General features: G+C 26.5%; 1 protein-coding gene across 5 annotated transcripts in view; it reads right to left on the minus strand.

The window, feature by feature from the left end:
- The window catches only part of LOC100199949 (mitogen-activated protein kinase kinase kinase 12), a 41487-nt gene extending 15910 nt beyond the window's left edge, over positions 1-25577 (minus strand). The window contains exons 1-4 of one of the 5 annotated variants that reach the window (XM_065798927.1): positions 24933-25577; positions 4801-4992; positions 4475-4633; positions 2083-2134 (exon numbers count right to left, since the gene is read on the minus strand). In XM_065798927.1, coding sequence (XP_065654999.1) covers positions 2083-2134; positions 4475-4633; positions 4801-4992; positions 24933-25336 — 807 coding nt within the window. In that variant the 5' untranslated portion in view covers positions 25337-25577. Of the gene's footprint in view, positions 1-2082; positions 2135-4474; positions 4634-4800; positions 4993-5275; positions 7398-8427; positions 8580-23217; positions 23327-24932 lie in introns of those variants that run through there. The other 4 variants (XM_065798930.1, XM_065798932.1, XM_065798929.1 and 1 more) reach the window with 4 other exon arrangements.
- Between the last annotated feature and the right edge of the window lie 155 nt (positions 25578-25732).

Consider the following 25732-nt stretch of genomic DNA (forward strand, 5'->3'; position numbering starts at 1 on the left):
TTTTTTTTTGTGTTTTTTTGTGTTTTTCGTTTTTTTAGTCTGGTGTTTTAGTTTCTTATTATGGTGTTTACTTAAAATTAGTACTTGTACTATATGTACATATTCCATGAAATGTAAAATCTATTTTAGAATACATCTAATTTGAATTTGAATTTGTTAATTTTTATTAGTGCAATACTTTTTATTGAAATTTCAAGAAACTTAGTAGTGAATTACTTTTTTTTTACAATTATTACAAGAATTACAAGTGATTACTTGAAAACAGGGATATCAGAGTTTTCAATGGTGATACTAATAAGTCATATAAAAATACTTTAACTAAACTTAATTTTATTTTAGATAAGTATGGTTCTTTAAAAGAATACTTTTTGTTTGCTTAAACTGATTACACCAACAACTTTAAGTTCAAAAAACACATGTAACAAAATACTTTTAAAAAAATTTATAACAATAAATCTTAATAACAAACGAATCCTTGAATAAACTTATAGAAATGTTCTTGAAACTCTAATCAGTAAGAGTAAAAAAACATTTTTCTAATTTCTTTTCTAATAATGCCGATAAGTTGAAGACTATATGGATGGGAATTAGGAATCTTTTGAACAAACAATATTCCAAATCAACTGTTCAAAATCAGACAACATTCCTGAAATATTTAAAAATACCAAACCTTAATTTAATATTTAGTAAACCCATGAAAAATGAAAATCTGTTATACTTTCTTATAATGAAACTTGTGATGACTATATGACTATTGGTCCGAACAGCATTTCAACTTTTGCTCATAAATTTCTTGCTAAATTTCTACTTTCTAATCTAATTAATCTTTTTTATTACTTTTCATTATAACATATTTCATCATTATATTCATTCATTATTATATTAAAACCTGCATCTGTGATACCATGTGATGCATTGGTATCACAAAGAACTCTAAACTTGGCTACAGAATACAACTACTATAATCAAATATAATCAGTAAAACTCTTAAAAAACTAACGTTTTCTTAACATTTATCAGCATTTATATGACATAAGCATTACAGAATTGATTCATGGAGCAATTATTTTTCTGTTTGTGATGTGTTTATTGATCTCCAAAATGTGAATGATCACAAGATCTGTATTAAAAAGCTACATTTCTATGGCACTCAGGGTATTGCTAATGGTTTTAATTTTTATTTAAAATCTTAGGCCTTTACTTTTTTTAATATATGTTAACGATTTACATCACTACATAACTAATTCTATTGCAATATATGTTAACGATTTACATCACTACATAACTAATTCTATTGCAATATATGTTAACGATTTACATCACTACATAACTAATTCTATTGCAATATATGTTAACGATTTACATCACTACATAACTAATTCTATTGCAATATATGTTAACGATTTACATCACTACATAACTAATTCTATTGCAATATATGTTAACGATTTACATCACTACATAACTAATTCTATTGCAATATATGTTAACGATTTACATCACTACATAACTAATTCTATTGCAATATATGTTAACGATTTACATCACTACATAACTAATTCTATTGCAACATATGTTAACGATTTACATCACTACATAACTAATTCTATTGCAATATATGTTAACGATTTACATCACTACATAACTAATTCTATTGCGCATCATTTTGCTGACATTACTAATCTTTTACGCATCATTTTCATAACTCTGTAAAAAAATTCAAATCTCCATTGTTCAAGCAAAAAAACTTACACAAACCAACAGGATTCTTTTTTAACAATACATAACAATACTATGACCTCAACATAAAAAGATAAAAAAATTAAAAAAAGTGGAGCATAAAATAAATCCAATAAAGTTTCATGTTAAGTAAATTTTCATAAATTAAAAACAGAGCTAATTTATAAGAAAGAAAAGTAGTTCATAAATTAACTTTAACGCCATACAAGATTTCATTCGAAAAATAAATTTTTATGGAGAAAATTCTCACAAGAAATTTTATGCCAAATAATAGGTCAATAATGTAAAAGAAGATAGGATCAAAAAAAGATAATTAATAACCTACTTTATATGATAACCTACTTTATAGGGAATTTCTTCGGTTAGTAACTCCCAAACTAACACACCATATGACCTGAATATAAACAACATAAAAATAAATTGAAAAATTATTTTTATTCAAACTAAACAAATAAACAGTAACAACAAGCATTCTCCTTTCTTAATTCTCCATTTTTAATTACAATAACTTATGGCAAGCTTTCTATAAAAAAACACTTTCTCATTGAAATATAATTCATTAAAAAAAAATCATTTCTAAATATTATTTGTTCTTTTCAACAGAAACTAAATTTAGAATTTTTTTTTTACTATTTGTTTAAAGAATAATAATTATTGTTTTATTATATTACTACATCATTATTATTTTTATTATTCTTCTTCTTTCTATTATTCTTCCCTTTCAATCTTATTCTTTTTATTACTATTTATTTTAATTGTATTTTTTGTATCAGTTGCAATAGCTAATATTACTTTTTGTATTAGTCCCATAGTTATGATTATTTATTATTTATTATGATGCTAATAAAGTTTTGATGGTAGTAATAAAGTTTTGATGGTAGTAATAAAGTTTTGATGGTAGTAATAAAGTTTGATGGTAGTAATAAAGTTTTGATGGTAGTAATAAAGTTTTGATGGCAGTAATAAAGTTTTGATGGTAGTAATAAAGTTTTGATGGTAGTAATAAAGTTTTGATGGTAGTAATAAAGTTTTGATGGTAGTAGTAAAGTTTTGATGGTAGTAATAAAGTTTTGATGGTAGCAATAAAGTTTTGATGGTAGTAATAAAGTTTTGATGGTAGTAATAAAGTTTTGATGGTAGTAATAAAGTTTTGATGGTAGTAATAAAGTTTTGATGGTAGTAATAAAGTTTTGATGGTAGTAATAAAGTTTTGATAGTAGTAATAAAGTTTTGATGGTAGTAATAAAGTTTTGATGGTAGTAATAAAGTTTTGATGGTAGTAATAAATTTTTGATGGTAGTAATAAAGTTTTGATGGTAGCAATAAAGTTTTGATGGTAGTAATAGTTTTATTTGTTTATTTTTTTTACTGTTATATTTATTATTGTTACAATTTTATGTTTATTATTTACTTTTTTATTTTATTGTTATTGATGTGGTTATTTATTATTATAATTACTATATTTATTTATATAAAATATTTTCATAATTATAAACTATAAAATAATTATTTTTACTATATTTTTTTATTTGTCATTATTTATATTATAGTTATTCTGCAATAAGTTATTTCTGTTTATTATTATTTATATTTTCTTTATATAATATACTTATTATTATATATACTTGACTTTTATATATTATATATTTTATATATTTATATATTATTATATATACTTGACTTTTTTTTTCATCTCATAATTTTATGCTTGATATTATTAATTTTTTTAATTAGTTTTCTTATTAATTTTTTCTTTGTTTTATTTTTTGTTTTATTTAATGTGTTTTTTAAGTGTTGACTAGTTTTCAAATATTGACTAGTTTTCAAATATAATATTGAACGTGTTTTTTAAGTGTTACTCCATTGACTAGTTTTCAACTATAGAAATATTACTCAACTATAATCACATAATTGATAAAAATTTGATATTTTTGTGGTTAATGGATAAAAAAAAGTAGTAATAATAATATTATATAAAAATAATATAAAACAAAAAGAAATTTTTTGAAATCTTTTGTACATGAAAAACAAAATAACAACTTACGTAAAGAAATAATAACTTACATAACGAAATAATAACTTACGTAAAGAAATAATAACTTACGTAACGAAATAATAACTTACGTAACGAAATAATAACTTACATAAAGAAATAATAACTTACTTAAAGTAATAATAACTTACGTAAAGAAATAATAACTTACGTAACGAAAAAATAAGTTACATAAAGGAAGACAAATCAAAGAAAGTTAACAAAACAAAAAAGACTTGAAAAAAATAATTATCATTTGAAAAATAAGTTTTAACACTTTTAAGTTGCAAATATTTAAAAATGTAATTGCCATCATGTAGAAAATTTCACTTCAATTGATAAGTAAAACATTAAATACATAAAAGTTTTAGGTAATAAATTAAAAAAAAATTAATTTAGTCATAACTTGATGGTTAAAATTTTGCTTAATTTTTACTTAATAGTTTAACATTGTGTAAACTATATTTGTTTAATTTAATTTTTAGTTTTATATTTTCTACTTATAAAAAATATAAATAGATAACCATCTATCAGATGCTTCAAAGCTAGCTCGTCACTAATAAAAGATTTTAAACTAAAGCAGCAACGAATGGGTTTGTATTATTCCCCATTACCAATAAAAACTTTTTTGATGTTTAATTCTAATTTTCTAAAAATAAAAATAACAAAACATAAAAAAAAAAAAATGTACGACATTTTTACCAAATATCAACTTTCTCTGAGCAGGGATCATTTCTAATGACTTCTGGAGCCATCCAAGCAACTGTTCCAGTAAATGTCATATTTGTGCTTTTTTCAGACATTGGTTTCCAGGTTCCAAAGTCAGAGATTTTTAAAGTATCATTATATGAAATAAGAATACTGAAAGATAAATTAACAGAAAAAACATGTTTGTTATAGCTATAAGTTTTTAAAAAGAAGTAATTATTATTTTACCTGCCAATTATTTAGTTGTTTTATACTCTTTATCAATATAATCAAAAAAAATAAAAATAAATTTCTTTAAAAACAAACTCTTTATGACATACTTTGGAGATTTTAGATCCCTGTGAATTATTTTATGAGAATGCAAATATGCCATTCCATCTGCTATTTGTCTAGACCAATTAACAAGCAGAGTTGGAGTTACTTCCTTATCTCTTCTTAATGCCTCGTATAATTGTCCAAAAGGACAATATTCCATAACTAATGAGTATCCGGGCCCTTGTGAGCATACTCCTCTGAAAAAAAAAAGATTTCTTTAATATTATTTTCGATTGAACGCAAATATAAAAATATACAAACATACAAATTATTTTGCTAAAACTATTTTTTACAAAGTTCTAGTTGACATGCTATGACTCTAATCCTTTATATAAAATAATGATTTTCAAACTTGTAAATTTCAAACAATGTAAATTATTACAAAGAAACATCCATTAAAACAGTTCTGACAGTACTAAAATTTACTACATAAAAAATTATTTATCAGATTTGAGAACAACAAAGTTGAATTTGTTTTACTGATTCTATCTGAGTTGTCTTTAGTTCTAGAAAGTGCTGTTAGCCCCATGCTTCTAGATTGATTGATTTTTCCAACAAACTCGTCACTCGCAAGTGGGCATGAAGATGACAACTTATTGATGGTCTTTTCTTAAATTTTTTATAGAAGTAATACAATATCAGTTAAAAAAGAATTACCATTTTAAAAAGATAAAATCTCGGGTCTCGGGTATAGAATAGAAACTTTTAGGGAAGTTACTGTTATAATTTTTATAAAGGTTACTAGTTATCATTTATTAAAAAAATTTAAAAAAAACATGGTTTCAACTTATTTGGGTTTAGATAAACAGTTAACAAAAAAAATTTTAAAGATTTTTTAGAGTTAGAAAAAAAAACATTTTTTTTAACTGGAAAACTTTAACTGCAAAAAGAGAATAATATTTCTGTTGAAAAGTTTTAATTTTGTTTACGCTTAATTATTTTTAACTGTTGTCTAAACTCAATCCATTTTTGGCTACAGACATAGTAAAATGAAAGACACATAAATAATATATTCGGTAAGTGAATCTAGAAACAAATAATAACTTTAAAAAAAAATTAATGTAGTAAAATTAATTCGATAAGCTGCTTATCACAATAATTTTACTACTGGCTTTTTTTTTCAATCTAGTTTTTAAAAGTTAATGTAATAAATGCATACTTTATATTAATTAACGCGATTTATCATTATAATACAAACACAAAACCAAAATGTTACCCGTTTGTCAAATAATTTTTTTTAACTAACCTTCTTTTATCTTCCATAAAAATAGCAGAAAGTTGTGGTCATACCCTGTTGTAGTAATAGGGTATACAGACATTTCAAATTTTTGGAGACAAATAATGTATTTCTTTGAGCAATAAAATAGTACATAAATAAATTATACTACAAAAGCATTATAATTTAATTAAATACTTTTTTTAATTTCTTATTATTTTTTTGTTACTGGAAAAGTTTAATAGCTAAATTGAACTATTTAACTATTTGATTTGATCACTTTGTTTATAAACGAAGTGAAGTTGAACAAATCGAATCAAATTACCAAATTTTAAGGTGAAATAAGAAATTTGAGCTTTAAACTAAGAATTTTTATTCAAAAGAATTCTGCAACTTAATGAAAAATGAATGAAATATTCCAGCTTTTTCAACTGTTTACATTTTTGTTAGAATGTAAACTATGTTTGTTACCAGGGGTGGGCAACCATTTAGGCACCAGCAATTTTCAATTTTTTTTTAGAAAAACTAATTTTTTCAAGCTCGACAACCTTAAGGTGGTAGGCCTATGAAAAATAGAGATTTTCGATCAAAAATTAAATAATAGGTAATATATTGTAATTATGTAAAAATATATCATCTATCTGCTAATATATGACTTTTTTAGGTTTGATTAAACTTAAAGGGTTTAAAATAACATATTTTATTAGCTAGTTTGTTTATTTACAATAGCAATGCCATAGCAACGAAAACTTGAGACCTTATTTTACCCAAATTAAATGGCCAAAATGACAAATCTTTGAAGCTTCTTTTTCCAATATAATATAGATCTGCTTAGTCATGCTTTAAAGTCACATTTTTTTATAATTGTCACATTAAAATGATTATATTGGTTGTGGTATAAAGTCATAATTTATGAATCGTATAATTATGACTTTATACCACAACTTGTGTATAATTATGTCCTCTGGAATAACCAACAAGCAAAATTTTTCACGAAAAAGGAAAAAGCCTCCTGTAAACAAATATTCAAGAATAAATCTTTCAAATATTTCACCAGAAAAAAGTACATCTAGTATAAGTAAAAAGAGGCTAATTATAAATCAAACTAAATACCAATAGTGAAGTAATAAGACAAGTAGATGATTATTTTTTATTTATCAAACTTCTCTATACTTAAGAGTTTCAATCATTGTAAGTACGTCCTGAATGTGTCCATAAAAAAATAACTCTCAGTGATAACAGAAAGAAAAGAAAGATGATTTGACCATATTTTTGGAATTCTTATGAGTCATGCAAATGATATAAATTGTAATTGTAAAGGTTGTTCAATGTAGAAAAAACATAGAGGATCACCAGCCTACAACAGATGGAAAGCAGATCACATGTCATAATAACCATACAAAGTCATCTAGTACAATGGATGCAGCAGGTGCATTGGAAATCTTTTCTTGATTGGTTGAAAAATACAATTTAATTTATCATGAATACCTAGGGGATGGTGACACTTCATCTTTTAAAGAAGTTGAAGAATTTAATCCATATAGAAATTATAATATTCAACCAATAAAATTGGAAAGCATTGGGCACGTGCATAAGCAACTTGGTACACACTTGCAAAAAATTGTACATAAGTATAAAGGAATGGAGAAACCCCTACACGGAAAAGGAAATTTGACTAATAGTGCAATTAACTCAATGCAAAATTATTATGGTATTGTAATTAGAAATAACATTAACAACAATTATGCAATGAAAAAAGAAGTAGCAGTTTTGTGGCACAGCAAATATTTCAGCAACAATACCATTCGCCATTCTATGTGTCCTAGGAATGAATATTCCTGGTGAAAGTGGCAACTAGACAAGCTTAAAGGTACAAATACACATTCTAACAAAATTAACTTACCTATCTTTATTCATAAAATAAAAAAGCCTATTTTTATAGATTTATCTGATGAAGATTTGAAAAGAAAATGTTTACATGGTCAAACGCAAAATTTAAATAAAGCATTTCAATCAATTTTATGGACACTTACAAAAATGTTTTTTATTGTCTTAAAAACATTTTTGTAAGTGGATGAACATTTGAACTTTGTATAAACTCTGCAATAGTTCATTATAATGATGGTGGAGATAGAGTGAAATCTGTTTTAAGTTACTTCCGATTGTTAAGATCAGTGACTATTCCGAACCTGGTTTTAAAAGACCAGAAGCGAATTGTAAACAAGCATCATAAATCAACTTCAATATGCAAAAAGCGAAGAAAAAAACTTAGATCTTTTCATAAGGGATACTTAGATACTAAAAAAACAGATTCATATAGCTCTGAGTCTTAGAAATAAATAATAAATTAGAGTTAGAAATGTTAGATAATAAATAGAGTGTTATAAATAAATAATAAAAAAATAGATATATATACATATAGCTCTGAGTGTTAAAATAGATTCATATAGCTCTGAGTAGACATAAATTTTGAATTTTAATTTTTGACTTGATTTTTCTCATTTTGAGTTTTTTTTTAATTTTAAAACATGATATCTCCTGTTTAAATTAAAAAAATAGGCTGAAATTTTCAGGATATGTTATTCATACATGTACAATTCATTTGTCATAAGTTTTTTAAATTTCTTGTTTTGGGCGCTACAATGCGGTTTTATCTGTCAAAGTTTTTTCATATAATTACACATCCAAGTTTAAAAGCCAATATAATTTGAACCAGAGAGACAAATTTAAAAATCCGATGACAAATGAATTTTATACATATATATCATACCAAATTTGGAGTTTTGATCTGTTGTCACTTTTGAGAAATTGTGTTTAAAAGTTTTTAGCGAGGTTTTTTTTTATATATTTTTTATGATTTTATGTTTAGTTTCATAACTATTGTTAATAATTATTTTATTGTAAATATAACTTTGATGCTTGAAAAACGTTTTTTATACGCCTATCACCTTAATCAGAGCCGCCAAGAGCCTTCACGCCGCCTGGGACAACAACCGTGAGTGGCGTCCCTATTTTTCAAAGTCTTTTCACTAAAGACGGGTAGCTTTTGTTACAATTTAACACTCACGCGCAAAAATGACAGTCAAAACGTGTTCAAAATTATATATATATATATATATATATATATATATATATATATCAATATATATATATATATATATATATATATATATATATATAATATATATATATATATATATATATATATATATATATATATATATATATATCAGGACACCATGTTTTGTTTAGGAAAAATCAGGACACCATGTTTTTTTTAACCTGTCAAATCACGACAAATATAGATAAGCAGAAAGTCTAAATCAGGACAAAAGCTCGTCACACTTAAAGTGAAAATGACAAAAAATACAACATTAAAAACCAGCTTTATTTTACATTTTTGTAATGACTACAAGAATTATTTCTTTTCTTTGCTTTTAAACCAGTCATATTTTTCACTAGAGTGTACTTTTTGAAAATAGTAAAAATTGAATGGAGAAGTTGGAGTTGCCAAGTTAACATCTTTCTCTTTGCTTTATTTTTTAGTTTTTGTCAAAATGATATTTTTTTTTTTTTGTTATGGTTTTTTAAAATCAGGACATTTTGGCACCTGATCAGGACAGTCAGGACAGACCCTTCAAATCAGGACTATGGTAGCTCTCTCTCTCTCTCTCTCTCTCTCTATATATATATATATATATATATATATATATATATATATATATATATATATATATATATATATATATATATATATATATATATATATATATATATATATATATTTTAATAAACAAGACAAACTTTTTAATTAATAAAACCATTTTATTAGTTCTAAACAAAACAATAGTCATCTTCAGTTGAAGTTTAATTTTTAAATTTGTTTAAATACCTATATAGGTGATTTTTTCAATACCAATACAAAATGTAATTATCTGTGTACAAACTATTAATTTAATTACAAAAATAAAACAAAAACTATTATAAGAATAACAAGTCAAACAAATAGGAAGTGACGAAAGAATAGGTTAATAAAAAAATACATAGAAAATAATAACTAAACAGAAAGTGTCAATTGGTTTTTTCAAGACTTTTATGTATGGTTAAAAAACTTTTTTATGGATTTTGCTCCTGAATATTTGGTTGATGTTCACACATGGAATTGTAGTCAAAGAAATGTCGATCCCCCTTTTTTTATTATTAAAATAGTTTTCTACATGCATTTCCTATTCACTTGCCAAATTTCAACGAAAAAAAAATACCAGCAATTAGTTTAATTTGTGTTAGATTAAGTTTACCACTTTTTTTAGGAACCCCTAAAAACGTTATTTTGTAAACGTTATTTTGTGGTGGTTCTTATTAGAAACATATATGGACCTAGACTATTTTTAAAAGAAGAAAGGTTAATCTTGATTTTTTTATGACTATAATGTATGGTTAGTATACTTTTTTATGGATTATTTTTTCGAAAATTTTGCATGAAATTTTAGTTGATGTTCACACATGGAATTGTAGTCGTAGAAATGTTGATCCCCTTTTTTTATTATTAAAATAATTTTCTACATGCATTTCCAATTCACATTTCAATTTTCAACGAAAAATAAATACCAGCAAATAGAATAATTTTTTGTTGTTGTTGCTTTTTTCGGTAAGCGAAATACGGAGGTAAATAATGGGGGGGGGGGCAACTCTGAAAAAATTATTGCAATTTTGTATTATGTTGATATTTAGATTAAAATTAAAATGTAAAATATAGATAAAAGTGTTTTTGATTCTCTAACAGAGAGTAAGTTAATTTCTTTTATTTCATAATAATATTATAGTTAACTTATGTTTCAAACAAAATATAATGATAAATGTAAAAACTTGTTGTTTTTTTATGTTACGTATAAAAAAGAATAATGTTTCAGATTAAGACCCTTGCTTTTGAATGGATTGTTAAGTGATAGTATCAGTTGACAGTTTTATAAATATACACCATATATAAATAAGTATACAAATCAGATACTTCATTGGTTTATTCCTAACAAAAAATTTGTTAGTGTTTTTCGACTATAATAAAAGATATTATTGTTATTTTTTTTTTTTTTTACTTCGATTGTATACTTCTTTAACTGGACTATTATTTAAATCACAGGGGCCTGAGAAGCTTTTATAAACTGGAGAGGCCACACTGAAAAGGGCGCATTCCTTTGGTATACCCCCAAAAATAAATGTTGCTTTATATGTTTCTTTGGAGTTATACATATTAAAATTACATAATATTATTTTGTATTTGTTGAATAGAGAATATATGGGTACTATATTACATATTAGATTCTATATAAAATGGGAATACAAAAGGCTGATAATAACCAGAAATAATTTATAATAGTATAAAATAGTTTAGGTTGTAGGTACATAAAACTGTATACACATGTTGTGCTATAGTTCAAGTTTAAAATAAAGACACTAAAATCCGAATAAATTTGTTCTATAAGGATGATCCCTACAGAATTCTGTTATCACTTTTTCTGGATCAAGTTGGTTTGCACAGTTTGAATAGATGTGTAACATTGCCAAACTATTCAGCCTCTGCTGTTTCATCGTCGTTCTCAGAAAAGTTTTGAGTCTTCTTATTGTTGAAAATGCTCGTTCACTAACAGCATTTGTTGCTGGAGTAACTAGAATCAGCTCGAGCAATTTGACAACTTCAGAAATAGAAGATAATTGAGAAGAGGAAAACTGTGTGAGATGTGAGACAACATCACTGACATACCTTGGAACTTTATCAAACATTGTTCTGTATAGCCCAAGTTGCACATCTAGTAAGTCCGTATCAATATCTGAGTATGTCTTCTTTATCCATGCTATGGTATCTGTGACATCTTCAGAAAGCAAAAGTTTCTCCAGCTTTTCAAGTTGTTTCTGTCCTGCTTGATCAAAACGATATTTGATAGTGTCAACAGAAGAATCAATTACATTGTAGTATGTGGCACGATAGTACTGAATGGCTGTCTCAACATAATGATATGTGGTACTACAACCCTCCTCATACCGTGCTGGCATCTTCTTTTTTCTTGGAAACTTGAGTTCCTCGAGGTCCGGGAAATCATGAGCATGCTTCTAAATATTTTTGCCACCACAAATTGAACCACTCCTCATTTCGCATATCCATGAGTGTTTTGACAGTCAACATTGCAATGTCCCTTCCTTCAGAAGCAGACATACGTGTCTGTTGAAGGGTTTTAGATAAGTTATCAGTAATCATAAAAATACGTAATCATAAAAACGTATCAGTAATCATAAAAAAATAAATCATATAAATAATATTTAATATTTTGATTATATATATAGATATATACATAATCTATCAAAATATATATTTTTTAATATAGATTGCTTGGCCTTTGGCCACCATTATATAGTCTAAATGCTAGGCATGATAGCATATAGTAGTTACCTTTTTTTAAATAGTGACATTTAAAAAATAAAACTTAGTCAATATATAATATAATAAATACTTCTAATATATAATTATAATATATATAAAGAATAAAATCATTATTAGAAATTTTTTGCTTTAATATTTGTATATATAGGAATTTTATATTACCTAAGAACAATTAATTAAAATTTGATTATTCAATTCAACAAAACAATCTTGATTTATAAATAATAATTTCCATCATTAATAAATTTCTTATTTTTAGCCAATTTTGGAAGGACTCTGATAAAAAAATAGAACATCATAATCTTTTGAAATATAAATTACTTCCGGGCATATTAACATATGTACCAATTTCGGAATATATCGTTATAGTTATGTTGCCAAAACAAGAGACCAAATGGAATAGAAATTAACCTCGTCCAATATATCAATTATAATCTCTATAATAATAATGTAAAGCGTTTCAAAAACTTACGTTTAAAAACTTCTCGTTTTTGTTCAAATTTGAAACAGCGCAATTTTAAAATAGATTATTTCCGTATTCAAAAATAAACGTATTTCAAATCGAATAATTTTTACTTTTGTGTGCATGTGTGGTTTTTTTTAGATAATGGCGCTATCAAAACAATGTTACTTATCGGTAAATATCTTTCAGGGACAATAATTTTTTAAAGGCACAACTAAAAAGGGCGCCATCATTTTTTACTCGGGAGGCTCTGGCTCACCCGGGCCCCCCGGTTCCGAGGCCCATGAATTATTATACTATATACAAGCATCCCTTATGTTTACTTATTGTTTAGACCCTACAATATATTATGCTTATTTTTAAGATTTTATAAGTATAAATAACATCGTTTATATATAACTACAACCAAATTAAAATAATTTATATATAAACAATGTATGCTCCATTAGTATAATAAATACCATTATACCAATATAAACCAAAGTATATACATTCCTAATGTTAGCTAATTGTTTATAAATATATTTTTTATATATTCTTACTGTTATATTTTCATTGTTTATTTTCATTTTGTTAATAAGGTTGTATCTTACACAGAACTGATTTGACGATTGTTACTTTTGTTACTTACTGTTGACAATTACATAGTGTTTTGAGTAATTTTACAATTTTTTTGTTATCTTTAGTCCAATCTACACAGCCTACCACTGGTAAACTTGTATAGGATAATTTTTAGTATTGATTATAGAATTACAAATATAATCTGCAATGAGTGGTAATTTTAACAGTTGTTACTTTTTAATAGGTATGCATTTCTCGACAATTGAAAATTTATTTCTTATTACAACTTAGTTAACCTTGAGTTAAATCTTCAGCTGCTACAATTGGTAAGTTTAAAAAAACTATTATTTTCTAATCTGTTTATGCATGATGTATACGTAAAACAATTATTTCTAATATGTGTATGCCTTTTTTTATCAATTGCAAATAAAATTTTATTTTATTTCAACTTATTTTTTCATATAGTTTCACAACCTTCTCCACAATCAGCACAACCTTCTGCCAGTAAATCCACAATATTTCTATTTATATACACTATTTAATACATTTTTATTATGTTATCCATCAAAGTGCAGTAGAAGTAAAATCAAGAGCAGTATTTAAATTTTTACATTTTTAATTGATTTATTAGTCTTTCATTTTATTTGTTCAACCAATAATTTTAACAAATAATTAGTTTATATTAAATGTTACATAATGCCATTCAGTACTAATCTATTTACGATTCATTGTCATTAGATCTTACATATGATGTCTATCGGAGATACATGTGTCAGCACCTTGGACCGACTAGCAGTCGCTCATTTTTGTGATGGGTCCAGTTAGGAGGGAATGATGGGAATCATTCAGCTGGACCTATCATCCTCCTAACAGGGGTGCTAGGAGCTACAGCAGAAGAAAACTGTTGTGGAGAATTTCGCAGGCGAAGACAGCATGATGGCAGCTTTGTGGTGAATGGTAGCATGCACAATCATTAGGCACCACCATTCTTGTTTTTTTATTAAAAATATATATGTAATACCATCAAGTTTTTTTCCATTTTGTCTCAATTTTTTCAAACATTTGAATTATTTATTTAAAAATTTTTCACCCAAAATAATTTAAAAATGAAGCATTAATAAGTGTAATAGTTCTAATGAAATATTTTGTATGTTTTCAATGTGATTAAAAGTTTTATTATAAAAAGTAGTCAAGTTGTACCTATAAATAGTTAAAGACTTTTAGATACGATCAGGACTTTTTGAGGATTTCATAGCACATATTAAAGTGTTAAATTTATGTATAATATTTTATTGAGTTAGTTACAGTGTTAAATTTATGTATAATATTTTATTGAGTTGATAAATATGAAAAGTCTTTTTTTTAGGGTGGATACCCGCATCTTGTAATGTGGTAAAATTTGTAAAGTTATGTCTCTATTTTAAATAAACACAATTTAAAAACGTTTTTAAATTTCTGTTGACATTTTTTTCAAGTTTGAATATGAAGGAGAGGAGGGGGGGGGGGAAGGGCGTTAGTTGTGACACACGCCACTTTCCTAACTAATGTAGTAAAATAAACTTGTATACTAATTTCTTATTTTCAATCAACTTAATTTAAAACCTTATTTCAAATCTCATTAAAAAAATTTTTTTAGGTTGGAAGACTGAAGAAAACTGGGGAGGGGGGGGGGAAGGCGTGGCACACATCCCGCCCCTAATGTCAATTTATACACCACTTGTAAATGCTGTAGAGTAAGAAAGTATAATTTATACTTTTGAACGCAAAATATAATCAGTGTTTTTAATATTAAAATATTTATAAGAATGTAACATTTCACTATGAGGGTGTTAAAACGTAACGAAAACATCCACCCTTTAATATAAGATAGACCACTAATATTTGAAAATGGAATGGAAGCAAATTAGAAAAATATTTTTTGTATAAAGATAAAAAATTTTATCTGAAAAAAGAATCTTTCAGATGAAAAACTTGTGTTTTTTAAGGGGTATGATAGTGTGCCGTACCCCCTCTGGCCTTCTAGACACCCCCTATATCTATAGACAAATATAAACTTGTAACCTACTCTTACATCTATCATTTAATACCAAATTATAGGCATTTGGATAAGATTTGACAAAGTTATAACAATTTCAGTGAAAAAAATAATAATTTTGGAACCAGTTTATTCAATAAATCCATATATCCAAAATTTGCTACTAAAAACGTCATAACTTTTTTTTGAATTGTTCATTTTTGATAACTTTTTCATCTTTAAAATACTGTATTGAAGGGCTTTCTAATGATGTATAACATTCTAGTATATCCTCAACTTAAAAATTTCAGTCCACATACCTAATATATATATATATATATATATATATATATATATATATATATATATATATATATATATATATATATATATATAGAGAGAGAGAGAGAGAGAGAGAGATCAAAAATTTTATCAGAAAAAACAATCTTTCAGATGAAAAACTTGTATTTTTTAAGGGTTATGATAGTGTGCCTTCCCCCCTTTTTGCATCACTTGTTTAAATACAGTTAAATGCATGTTTGTAGCAAGTCCCTAAATTTAAAGTCCTACTTTATGCATAATATCAAAACTTTTTAGCTATTTTTATAATGTTCAAATGTTGAATAATTTAAATGTAGTTTAACTAAAATTTATATTTTTTTTATGGATCAGAAAATATAATTTACAATATTTAAAAAAAATTTGAACTATTTATGTTTATAAAATGTTTTATGACAAAAGTTTTCTCAACAAATCATAGAATATGTTTCCGATTTAAAAAGATGTTAAATTTTATTTAGTAATATTACACAAAAGATTATTATATCGTCTTTATGTTGCAAAATACATGTAGAGCAAAACCATTTCTTATTTGAAGACTGAGGTATTGTAGTATTAGCACTCTTGTAATGATACCATTTGACTGGGCAATGAAAATTAATACATTCAATCAGAGGAAGAAATTTTGAACATATACACTCGCAGAACAGCTGCAGTTGATTTGGATTCAATTTTCTTTTTACAATTTTTGTCAATGTCACTTCTTCAAAAACTATTTTAAGTTTATCTTCAAAAATATAACAGAATTTCTCAGATACAAAGTTTATAATTTGTCATGTTTCCATTACTCCAACAGACAAGATTTTGTTTTGTTAATCATCATTTGTTGTTGTATTTGATAGTAATACTGGTGATTAGTTTAAATTAGACCATCTTTATTAGGTGGATAATTTTGGTCATCTTTCTACAACTCTAAGCTACTTCTATATTTATAGAGAATTTCATTTAAAAAAAAATACCCATTTCATGACAATTTCATTTGCAAACAGTTTCAGGATATGACATTATTTATAAAGATTTGTAAGGGTTCATCAATATTTACATTGTACCCCATTTTATAAACAGATTCAGTATTTTATAAACAGATGCCTGTAGATTTTCCAAGTGTTTTTCCATCAAGTTTTAGACAAATTTTCTATAGTATATAGTTGATTTTGATGAGATTTCATCAACAATTTTAGTGAAACTTTTGATTTTTCTGTAACTTTATCTTGGCTTTCGTTAATAAGCAATGGCTCATAATGAGCAGTAATTGGTTTAGCCTAAACTTAAAGAGTAAAGTAAAGCTTTATTTTATATGCAGTGTCTGTTTTATTATAGTTCTCTGTTTCATCAATTTACCAACTAATAATTTTAAAAACAACAGCTTTTGATGCTAATCTATCTAAATTTTGATACAAATTCTCTGTTTTTTTTATAACTTAGCTGGATTGATGGAAGTATACGTTAATAGAAGTATATCCTGTTAATTTTAAATTTAGTTTACTTTTAAAAATTGGCAAAGTATTTATTGATACTGGCTAACAAAATTTGACACATTTTAACGCGCTGGTTCCACTTTAGTGATAGACTTTTTCTATTCACATCGTTTACTTGTACAAACTTCACACCGTAACTTTTGGTTTATTTTGCTTTTGCTCAAATTTTTTGCCCGTCTTTTTTTGCGCACGCGCTTTAGAATGTAAACAAAGCAACCCGTATTATTAGTGAAGAATTTCATACTAACAGTGAATATTATCAGTGTATATTATCAGTGAAGAACTTTTTTTCGGTACTATTTTTTGCTTGGCGCCCCTTAAACATCTGCCACCTGGGATAACCCGTCCCTTTTGCCCCTCCCTCTCTCGACGTCCCTGACCTTAATTAGGCTTTAGACATAATAACAATGTATTTATGACTATGATTAGACCATAAAACTTTAATGTGCAAAATATGAAAAATGCAAGTCCCGTTTTTCAGACATGTTTAGATTATATCTTATTATAATTTAAATTTATTATATATAATTCTTTATAAAACTTAAACTAGATTGAGTTATTATTAGAGATCGTCCACAAATTACGCCACTCAACTTTTGACCGTTTTTGACCCCTTCCTCGCCCCCCCCCCTCGTTACAGCATTGTAACTTTAGTTACAAGTTCAAGTTGATAAGTATGTGTCGTCACAAAACCGCTAACCCACTAACCCCTCCCCATCCCCCTAAGGCGCTTTATGGACAACCATTTTATGAATTTTTAAAATGATTTTAAGTATAAAAGATTTTCCCGCGTATTTTCATATATAATCAAACGCAGATAATTTAATCGTTTTTTAGAAATGTTTGGTTCCTGTAAAAAAAAGGGTTGTTTGACAAAAAAGCCATATAAAAAAGCCATAAACCTACGTAAATAAAACATTTATGAAAAAATATGGTTTTAAATGTTGCAACTTATTTAGGTTTAGAAAAATTCAAAAAAAAAATTAAACGTTTCTTATTAGAAAAAAACTTCGATCTTAAATGTTTCTTTTAACACAAGATCAAAAACTAAATTAATTAAAATTATCAAAAAATTAATAATCCAAAATTATCAAAAAATTAAAAAAAATCAAAAACTAAACTAACTAAATTTAAATAGTCACCACTACTCACTTATTTTTATTTATCTTTGTCTTGATCATCTGACTTTTATTTCATGTTTATGGTATATTAATTATTTCTAATATCTTATAATACTGATTAGCGTTTGTAATATGGATGACTTAGCGCCAACGAATATGTTCAAATGAGATAATTAGACGCAAAGTTTAAAATAAAAGCCATTAAACCAAAAAAATTAAAAGTAATTGCAGTTTAGTGTTTATTGGTGTTTGCAAAGAAGCACAAAGGAAATCATTTTTTAATATAAACTAATTTTTTTCAAATTTATAGTATAGGCCAGTTTAGCGCTTAACCATCCATATCTGCGTGAAATTGTATTGTAAATGAAGAATCCTAAAAGTACTTAAGTGACAAAATAAATGGTTTGAGAAAATCTACTTTGATCAGCCATTTTAAATCGTCATTTTAGTAATAGTAATATAGTAATAGTAATATATTTAAATAAGTCTTTTTAGATAACATGACAAATAATTTAAAAAAAAAAAAAAAAAAAACCAACAAATTATACAAAAATTTATGGTTTGTGAAACATAAACTTTAAGTAAAAAAAAGCATTTGTTATTTCACAGCAAGTAAGTTGATATCAAAATTGAGAAAAAGGGAAAAAAGATTGCTTTCATTTAATTAAAGTTTACATCTATGACAAATAGTATCTAAAAAGCCAATATTTGTAGCTGCTAAAGAGCTGCACGAATTAATAAACGTGCAGCTCATCTTCAGTAAAAGATGTACTGTTTGCAGCTGTAGAAAAAAAATGCTTGTCAATTCTATTCTTAAATGCGTTAACTGACGGAGTCTTTTTGCATGCTGACGGCAAGTTATTCCAATCATTGACAATACGGTTTGTGAAAAAATTGTGACGAGCATTATTATATGTGAATTTACGCATTAGGACGTTGGAAGATGATCTGAAATTGGTGGATTATGCCAATTGATAATCTCAAAAGCGTTTTTTAGCTTAAACTGTTGGATTAAGTCGCCACGTCTCCTGCGAGTTTCCAAAGTAATAAAATTGAGCCGACAATACCTTTCAGCATAAAGTAATCCTATTAAATCATGAGTTACTTTTGATGCTTTGTGCTGAATTTTTTTCAAATTCTTTGATTTCACCTTTTAAGTAAGGACACCATACCGGAACAGCGAATTCCAGATGCGGCCTAACATACGTAGTGTATAATTTACTCCAAAGCTTCATACCTCTTGATCTAAACGTTTTTTTTTAATAGACCAAGTATTATATTCGCTTTATGTATTGCATCCTGTATTTGTTGATTCCATTTTAGGTCATTAAATATAAAGATACCCAGGTCTCTCAAAATATACGTTGCCTTAAGAGTAAGTGATGTATTTTCATCATTCATTACATTTTCATGATTCCTATTTCCATAACCAAAGTGCATAACTTTACATTTTGGAACATTTAACTCCATTAGCCATTCCTTTGACCATTCTGTGACAATGTTTAAATCGTTTTGGAGGATCAGGCGATCAGCATCGTGAAACTCAGGTCTTATTACTTGTAACAGTTTAGTGTTGTCAGCATAGATTTTATGAGCTGATTTTATCTTATCCGTTAAGTTGGTCAGGGTTTTTAAGGTTTTTTTTTTTTTTTTTGTGTGACTTTTAGTACTTTTAACTTTAGGGTTTATTTTAAAATGTTTTTTATTTTGTGTGTGTCTTTTAGTACTTTTAACACTTCGATTTACTTTTTTTTTTGTTTAATTGGTAATTTTTTAATAGTAATATTAACAAATGGTGATAATGTTAACAGGGCTCGGAGATAAATACTATCTATTTGTAAATAGTATTATACGACAGAGAAAATAATAATAATAATAATGATAATAATAATTACAACAATAATAATGATAATAATAATAGTAAGAAGAAAGTTAACAAAAAATGTTTTGATATTTTTCTAGTTAAAAAAGAAGGTTAGACTAGAGTTGTTACGACTATTAATTAATTCGACTGTCGACGAAATCGACTAATATATTTTCTAAAGTCGACAAAAATCGATTAATACATTTTTGAAATCGACTAAGCCGACTAAAAGGCGATTTAGCCGAAGTATTGAAATAATTTATTTTTTAAAATAAACTGTAATAAAAATAATAAAGTAATTTATATTCGCTTTTTATTTTTTAACATAATATCATTTAAATAATAATAGAGGAAGAAGGGCCGCTCCGACAATGAGACAATCTATTCCCAAACCCCAATAATTTAGGGAACTTTGTACTTAAATACTTACTATATATAAAAAAAGTCATAACAATAATACTTACATTGTGATTGTATATAGTAGTAGTAGTAGTAGTAGTAGTAGTAGTAGTAGTATTAGTAGTAGTAGTAGAGTAGTAGTAGTAGTAGTAGTAGTAGTAGTAGTAGTAGTAGTAGTAGTAGTAGTAGTAGTAGTAGTAGTAGTAGTAGTAGTAGTAGTAGTAGTAGTGGTAGTAGTAGTAGTAGTAGTAGTAGTAGTAGTAGTAGTAGTAGTAAAGTGCTGCAACAGGTCTTCCTGTATAACCTTATCTACGTCATTCTTTAATTTAATTTATATCAATATATAAAAATTTGCATAGACATATAGTATGAAGTATAAGTTTGTACTTTTTTTTCTTTTTCTTTTATAAGTTATAACCTCAACACTTATGCGGATTTTTTAAAATTTCTGCATCGAGCTGAGCCTTGAAACTGTTAATAGATAAAGTGCATACAACTTCTGACGTCAATGCATTCCAATGGTTCACTATTTAGTTTGTGAAAAGCTGATGCCTTTGTTCGCAATTTTGATTAAATTCTCTAGTCATTTTTAGATGATGTTATCTGATTTTTATTTTATTTGACACCCCAACACGAAGGGCATGGGATTCACTCCATGAGACAATGTCTATCTTGTTAATAATTTTATTTGCCTGTATCAGATCTCCCATAATGCAACGAGTTTCTAAGGAAGTTAAGAGTTAAGATCAGTATACTCAGATAATCTTTGTATGACATATGACGGTACGAAGGTATTAAACGTGTAGCTTTTCTTTGTGCTTTCTCAATTTTATTAATTTCTATTCTTGACGATGGATTGCTGGCTGCTGCTGCAAATTTTAAATGAGGTCGTAAAAAGACTGTATATATTAATGACATTTAGATTTTGAAGTTTCACAACTTAATTTTGCCCCAGGTCCCCAAGCCAGCTTGGAGCGGTGCTGTATGAAAGTATTTTTGAAAATCACAAGGATTGAGTAAATAAAAAAATTAATGAAACACATAATTGAAGGTTCAATTAGGTATAAATAATACTAAATGCTATGAATTAAATAGAACTTTATGAGAGTAAACAAAAAACAAGGTAATAGTTATAGTAGTACATACTATTGTTACTAAATGAACAAACAAAAATTAAAGAATGAGAATTGTTTTATAATAAAGTGGCTATCTAAGGGAACTATTTGGAACGTTTTAATTTAAATAAATAGAACATATTAAAAAATTTTTGTCAAAAACTTTTGAATACCCGCAGTTAAACAAGGGTAATTGGTTAAAAAATTGGTACAGATATGATAGCTTGTCTTACAGGTACAAAAGCTCATTTTACAGGTATGACAGCTCATTTTACAGATATAACAGCTCATCCTAAATATACGAAATCTCATTAACACGTTGCGTACGGAAGGCGAGTATACTCGTTGAACAAAACTCTCCTTGCGTACAGACGACGAGCTCGCTTGAGTTTAAATGCTAATAGTTTTTTATTTATTTCCTAAAAATGCTTTTAAAATTTGAATTAAATATCCCTCAGTTAAGTTTTTTACGTGAGAACATATATTTGTCAATATTTTACTTTATCTTTAATTTTATGTAAAAAGAGAACTTTTTACGGTTTCGATGAGTAACATTTCGTAAATATTCATACTTGAGGGTTTTTTTCAACTATTTCTTCATTAAAAAAATTATTGATTTAAAGGTAGCATTTACATATAAGTATTATATATCATCTGCATTGCAAATGATATATAGTACTTATATGTCAAGCGTATTTACATTTATTATATGTACAAGCATATTTATTTATATATAGTACTTATATGTCCTCGTATTTGGCAACCAAGATTAGGAACAGCAGCTAAAGAAATAGTCCTTCCTTAATAATCTTAATCTAGATCAGAATCTAGCTCAGAACAAGATTAAGTCCTATCATTTCTAAAATCATCATTTTTTAAAGAATCACTTGATTACACCACTTCTAATTCATTATTCATTATCAGTCCGTAGTCCTCTTTGACGTAGTCCTCTTTGACGGTATATCTACAAGCCATTATATCTGTATAACAAAAGAGAGGTTATAAAATATCTAAACAAACCATTAAAATTTTATTTGAAACAATTATATATAAAATTGTATTTTAAATTTGCATATTAGAATAAATTTGATATCAACTTACTTGCTGTGAAATACAATTGCTTTTTTTTACTTAAAGTTTATATTTCACAAACCATAAATTTTTGTATAATTTATTGGCTTTGTTTGTTTTTAATTATTTGTCATTTTATCTAAGAGGACTTTTTTTAAATATATTACTATTACTATTACTAAACAATAAAATGAAAATAACGATTAAAATTAATAGAATAATAAAGTAATGAAATAATAAAATAAATAAAATAATATACTTAAAAGTATATTATTTTATTTATAAAGCAAACTTAAAAGAAAAAAATTTTTTTTAAAGAAGTTTATAAATTACACTGCAATAACTTACTATTATTGATTTTTAACAGCAATAAAGCAATTCAATTGTCTTTTTATGTTGATGAGAATACTCGCTTTCCGTATTCTGTATAAAAAGTTGATACGCACTACGAAAAACGAGCATACTCGTCATCAACAGTCAATAAAAATAATATTAAAAATATTATTTTTATAGCTTAAATCAAATAAAATATTTGGTTTGTGAGTGCCAATTATCCGCCGTATTTTAGCAACAATCACTGAATATGGCTTTAAACGCAACGTGTTAAGAACCTTTTTGACAATCTCAATAAGAAGTTGCAAAGATGATAATATTTTATTGACAATCTCAATAAGTGTACTGTTTATCTTATAAGTGTGCTGTTTATCTTATAAGTGTGCTGTTTATCTTATAAGTGTGCTGTTTGTCTTATTAAATGTAAAGTAAGTAAAACATCAGCCTATGATGTAATATTGGATATTTAAATTATACGGAAGAAAAAAACATACTGATGGAAAAAAATACAAACTGAAACTTTTTAGCCCTTGTGTAATAAGATGTATTAAGTATAAAATAACTTGTTCAAAAGAACTTTGTACAAAATTTAATAAATTCTTTGAAAAAAAACTAAACAATGAGATGGGAACAGTGTACGAATTGCTATGTTTTATAAAACAGAAGTGTAGTGTTATCGTGTTAGACCAACAAATTGTGTACTGATTTTTGTAAAAGCAGTTTATTTCTGCTCGATTGACTCAAGAACCACGCGTTCAATGCGTAATGTTAAAAAAACAAGGCGGACTAGTGTTAGTGAAAAAGCTCGGGGTTCGGACTTTGTAAAATTTGGATCCAAAAACGTAACTGACAGTCTGCTAAACCAAAAACTTATTATTACTATTATTGCTACCCAATGATTCAAATAACTGTACTGTTTCTAGAATATTAAAAGAAAACAAGCTTTTTCATAAAGTTATAAGAACAATAAGCAGCCATGCCAGCGGCAGATTCTGTATATTAACAAAATAAAGTGCCCGGTCTGCAAAAGACTGTAGACAGCTGGTGATCAGTGAAGAGTCAATAATTTTATATAGCTTGCTAATGCTTAAGGTCTTGTTGTTTGTTTTATGTTAGAACTTAATTGTTACCAAGTAGACATATTAAATATATATGTCGCACTATGCTTGTTTAAAACTTCTTGTACTCTGTGGAAAAGATGGTATGGTAACATTACTATATTAAAGAGACTCGAAGCTGTATTTTTTATTATTTGCGCGTATTTTTGCATATTTGCGTATTTTGCATGCTTGTGTATTTTTTTACGAGCTTACACTTACAAATATGTGCGGCGATATTCGCGCTTTTTTGTTATTGTACTCTATGCTAATTTTTAAATACACTTGTTATAACAAGTGATATATTAAATATATATTCAAACCTATAAGGTAATTTTTGTTTAGTACAAAACAAATGCATCACATTTTTTCTTGGTTTGTTATTACTTTACACAAGTTTATGCCTTGATTATTTTACCTAAAATCGAATAAACAAGACGGTTACTAAGTTTTAACATGCAAAGGTTTTACTTTATTACGACGTTTAACAGTATTAAACTATACAAAACGTCATTGAGGATGATTGCATGCCGCCTGTTTAGACCTAAGATTAGTTGTTTAATTACAGGACTATTTGTTGGCGTATTAGCCATTAATTAGATTTTAATTTTTTAGTTAAAAACGTTTTCTTACCTAAACTTCACAACATTTTTATGCTCCAAATATATTAGGTCTTTGATGCATGTGTCTTTTTCTGATCGAACTTTTTTTATAGCAACTTCTTCACTTTTCCATTTACCTAAAAAAACAGCTCCTTGGGCTCCGGAGCCAATCCATTCTAGTTCTTTTATATCTTCAAAAGGTATTTCCCAATTGTTGTCTTTTTTGATGGTTTTTGGCCGACATATGTTAAAGAAAGGTTCAATGTAACCGAGTATACTTTTTATTGATAAAGTATTTTTAAACGGAAGATTTTGTGAATGAACTGAATTAATACTTGTAGATGTTTCTGGGGTTCCGATTGCTCCCTCGGGAACGTCTTTGACTATATCTGGTTCTACGCAATCAAGTTTGGTAGAAGAAGTTAAAAAACCCATTGTTGTTATTACTTGAATTTAATTTCCACCAAATCCTTTTCCAATAATCTTTGATAAAATAAATCTATTTCATTCCTCACAAAACATTTTACTCCAATTAGGAAACTACTGTAAATAACAACAAAATTGTAAAATAACCCAGTATAAATAGAAACCCAACTGTTTTATTTAAATTTAATAATACATAAAAATAACTTTCACTTTCGCCTTTAAAAATGCTGCAATAGGGTTGATAAAATAAACAATGCTGCAAGGCTTATAGGGAAGGTAGAATAAGCACGCCGTCTCACTTGATTGGGTTTGGAATACTCCGTCGAACAACCTAAATTATACCTTCTATTTTCTACTTTATTTTTTCACCTTTTTATTTATTCTTAATATAAAATATTTTTAAAC

This window comes from Hydra vulgaris, chromosome 06 (assembly GCF_038396675.1).
Source record: "Hydra vulgaris chromosome 06, alternate assembly HydraT2T_AEP".
In the NCBI taxonomy this organism is placed as follows: domain Eukaryota; kingdom Metazoa; phylum Cnidaria; class Hydrozoa; order Anthoathecata; family Hydridae; genus Hydra; species Hydra vulgaris.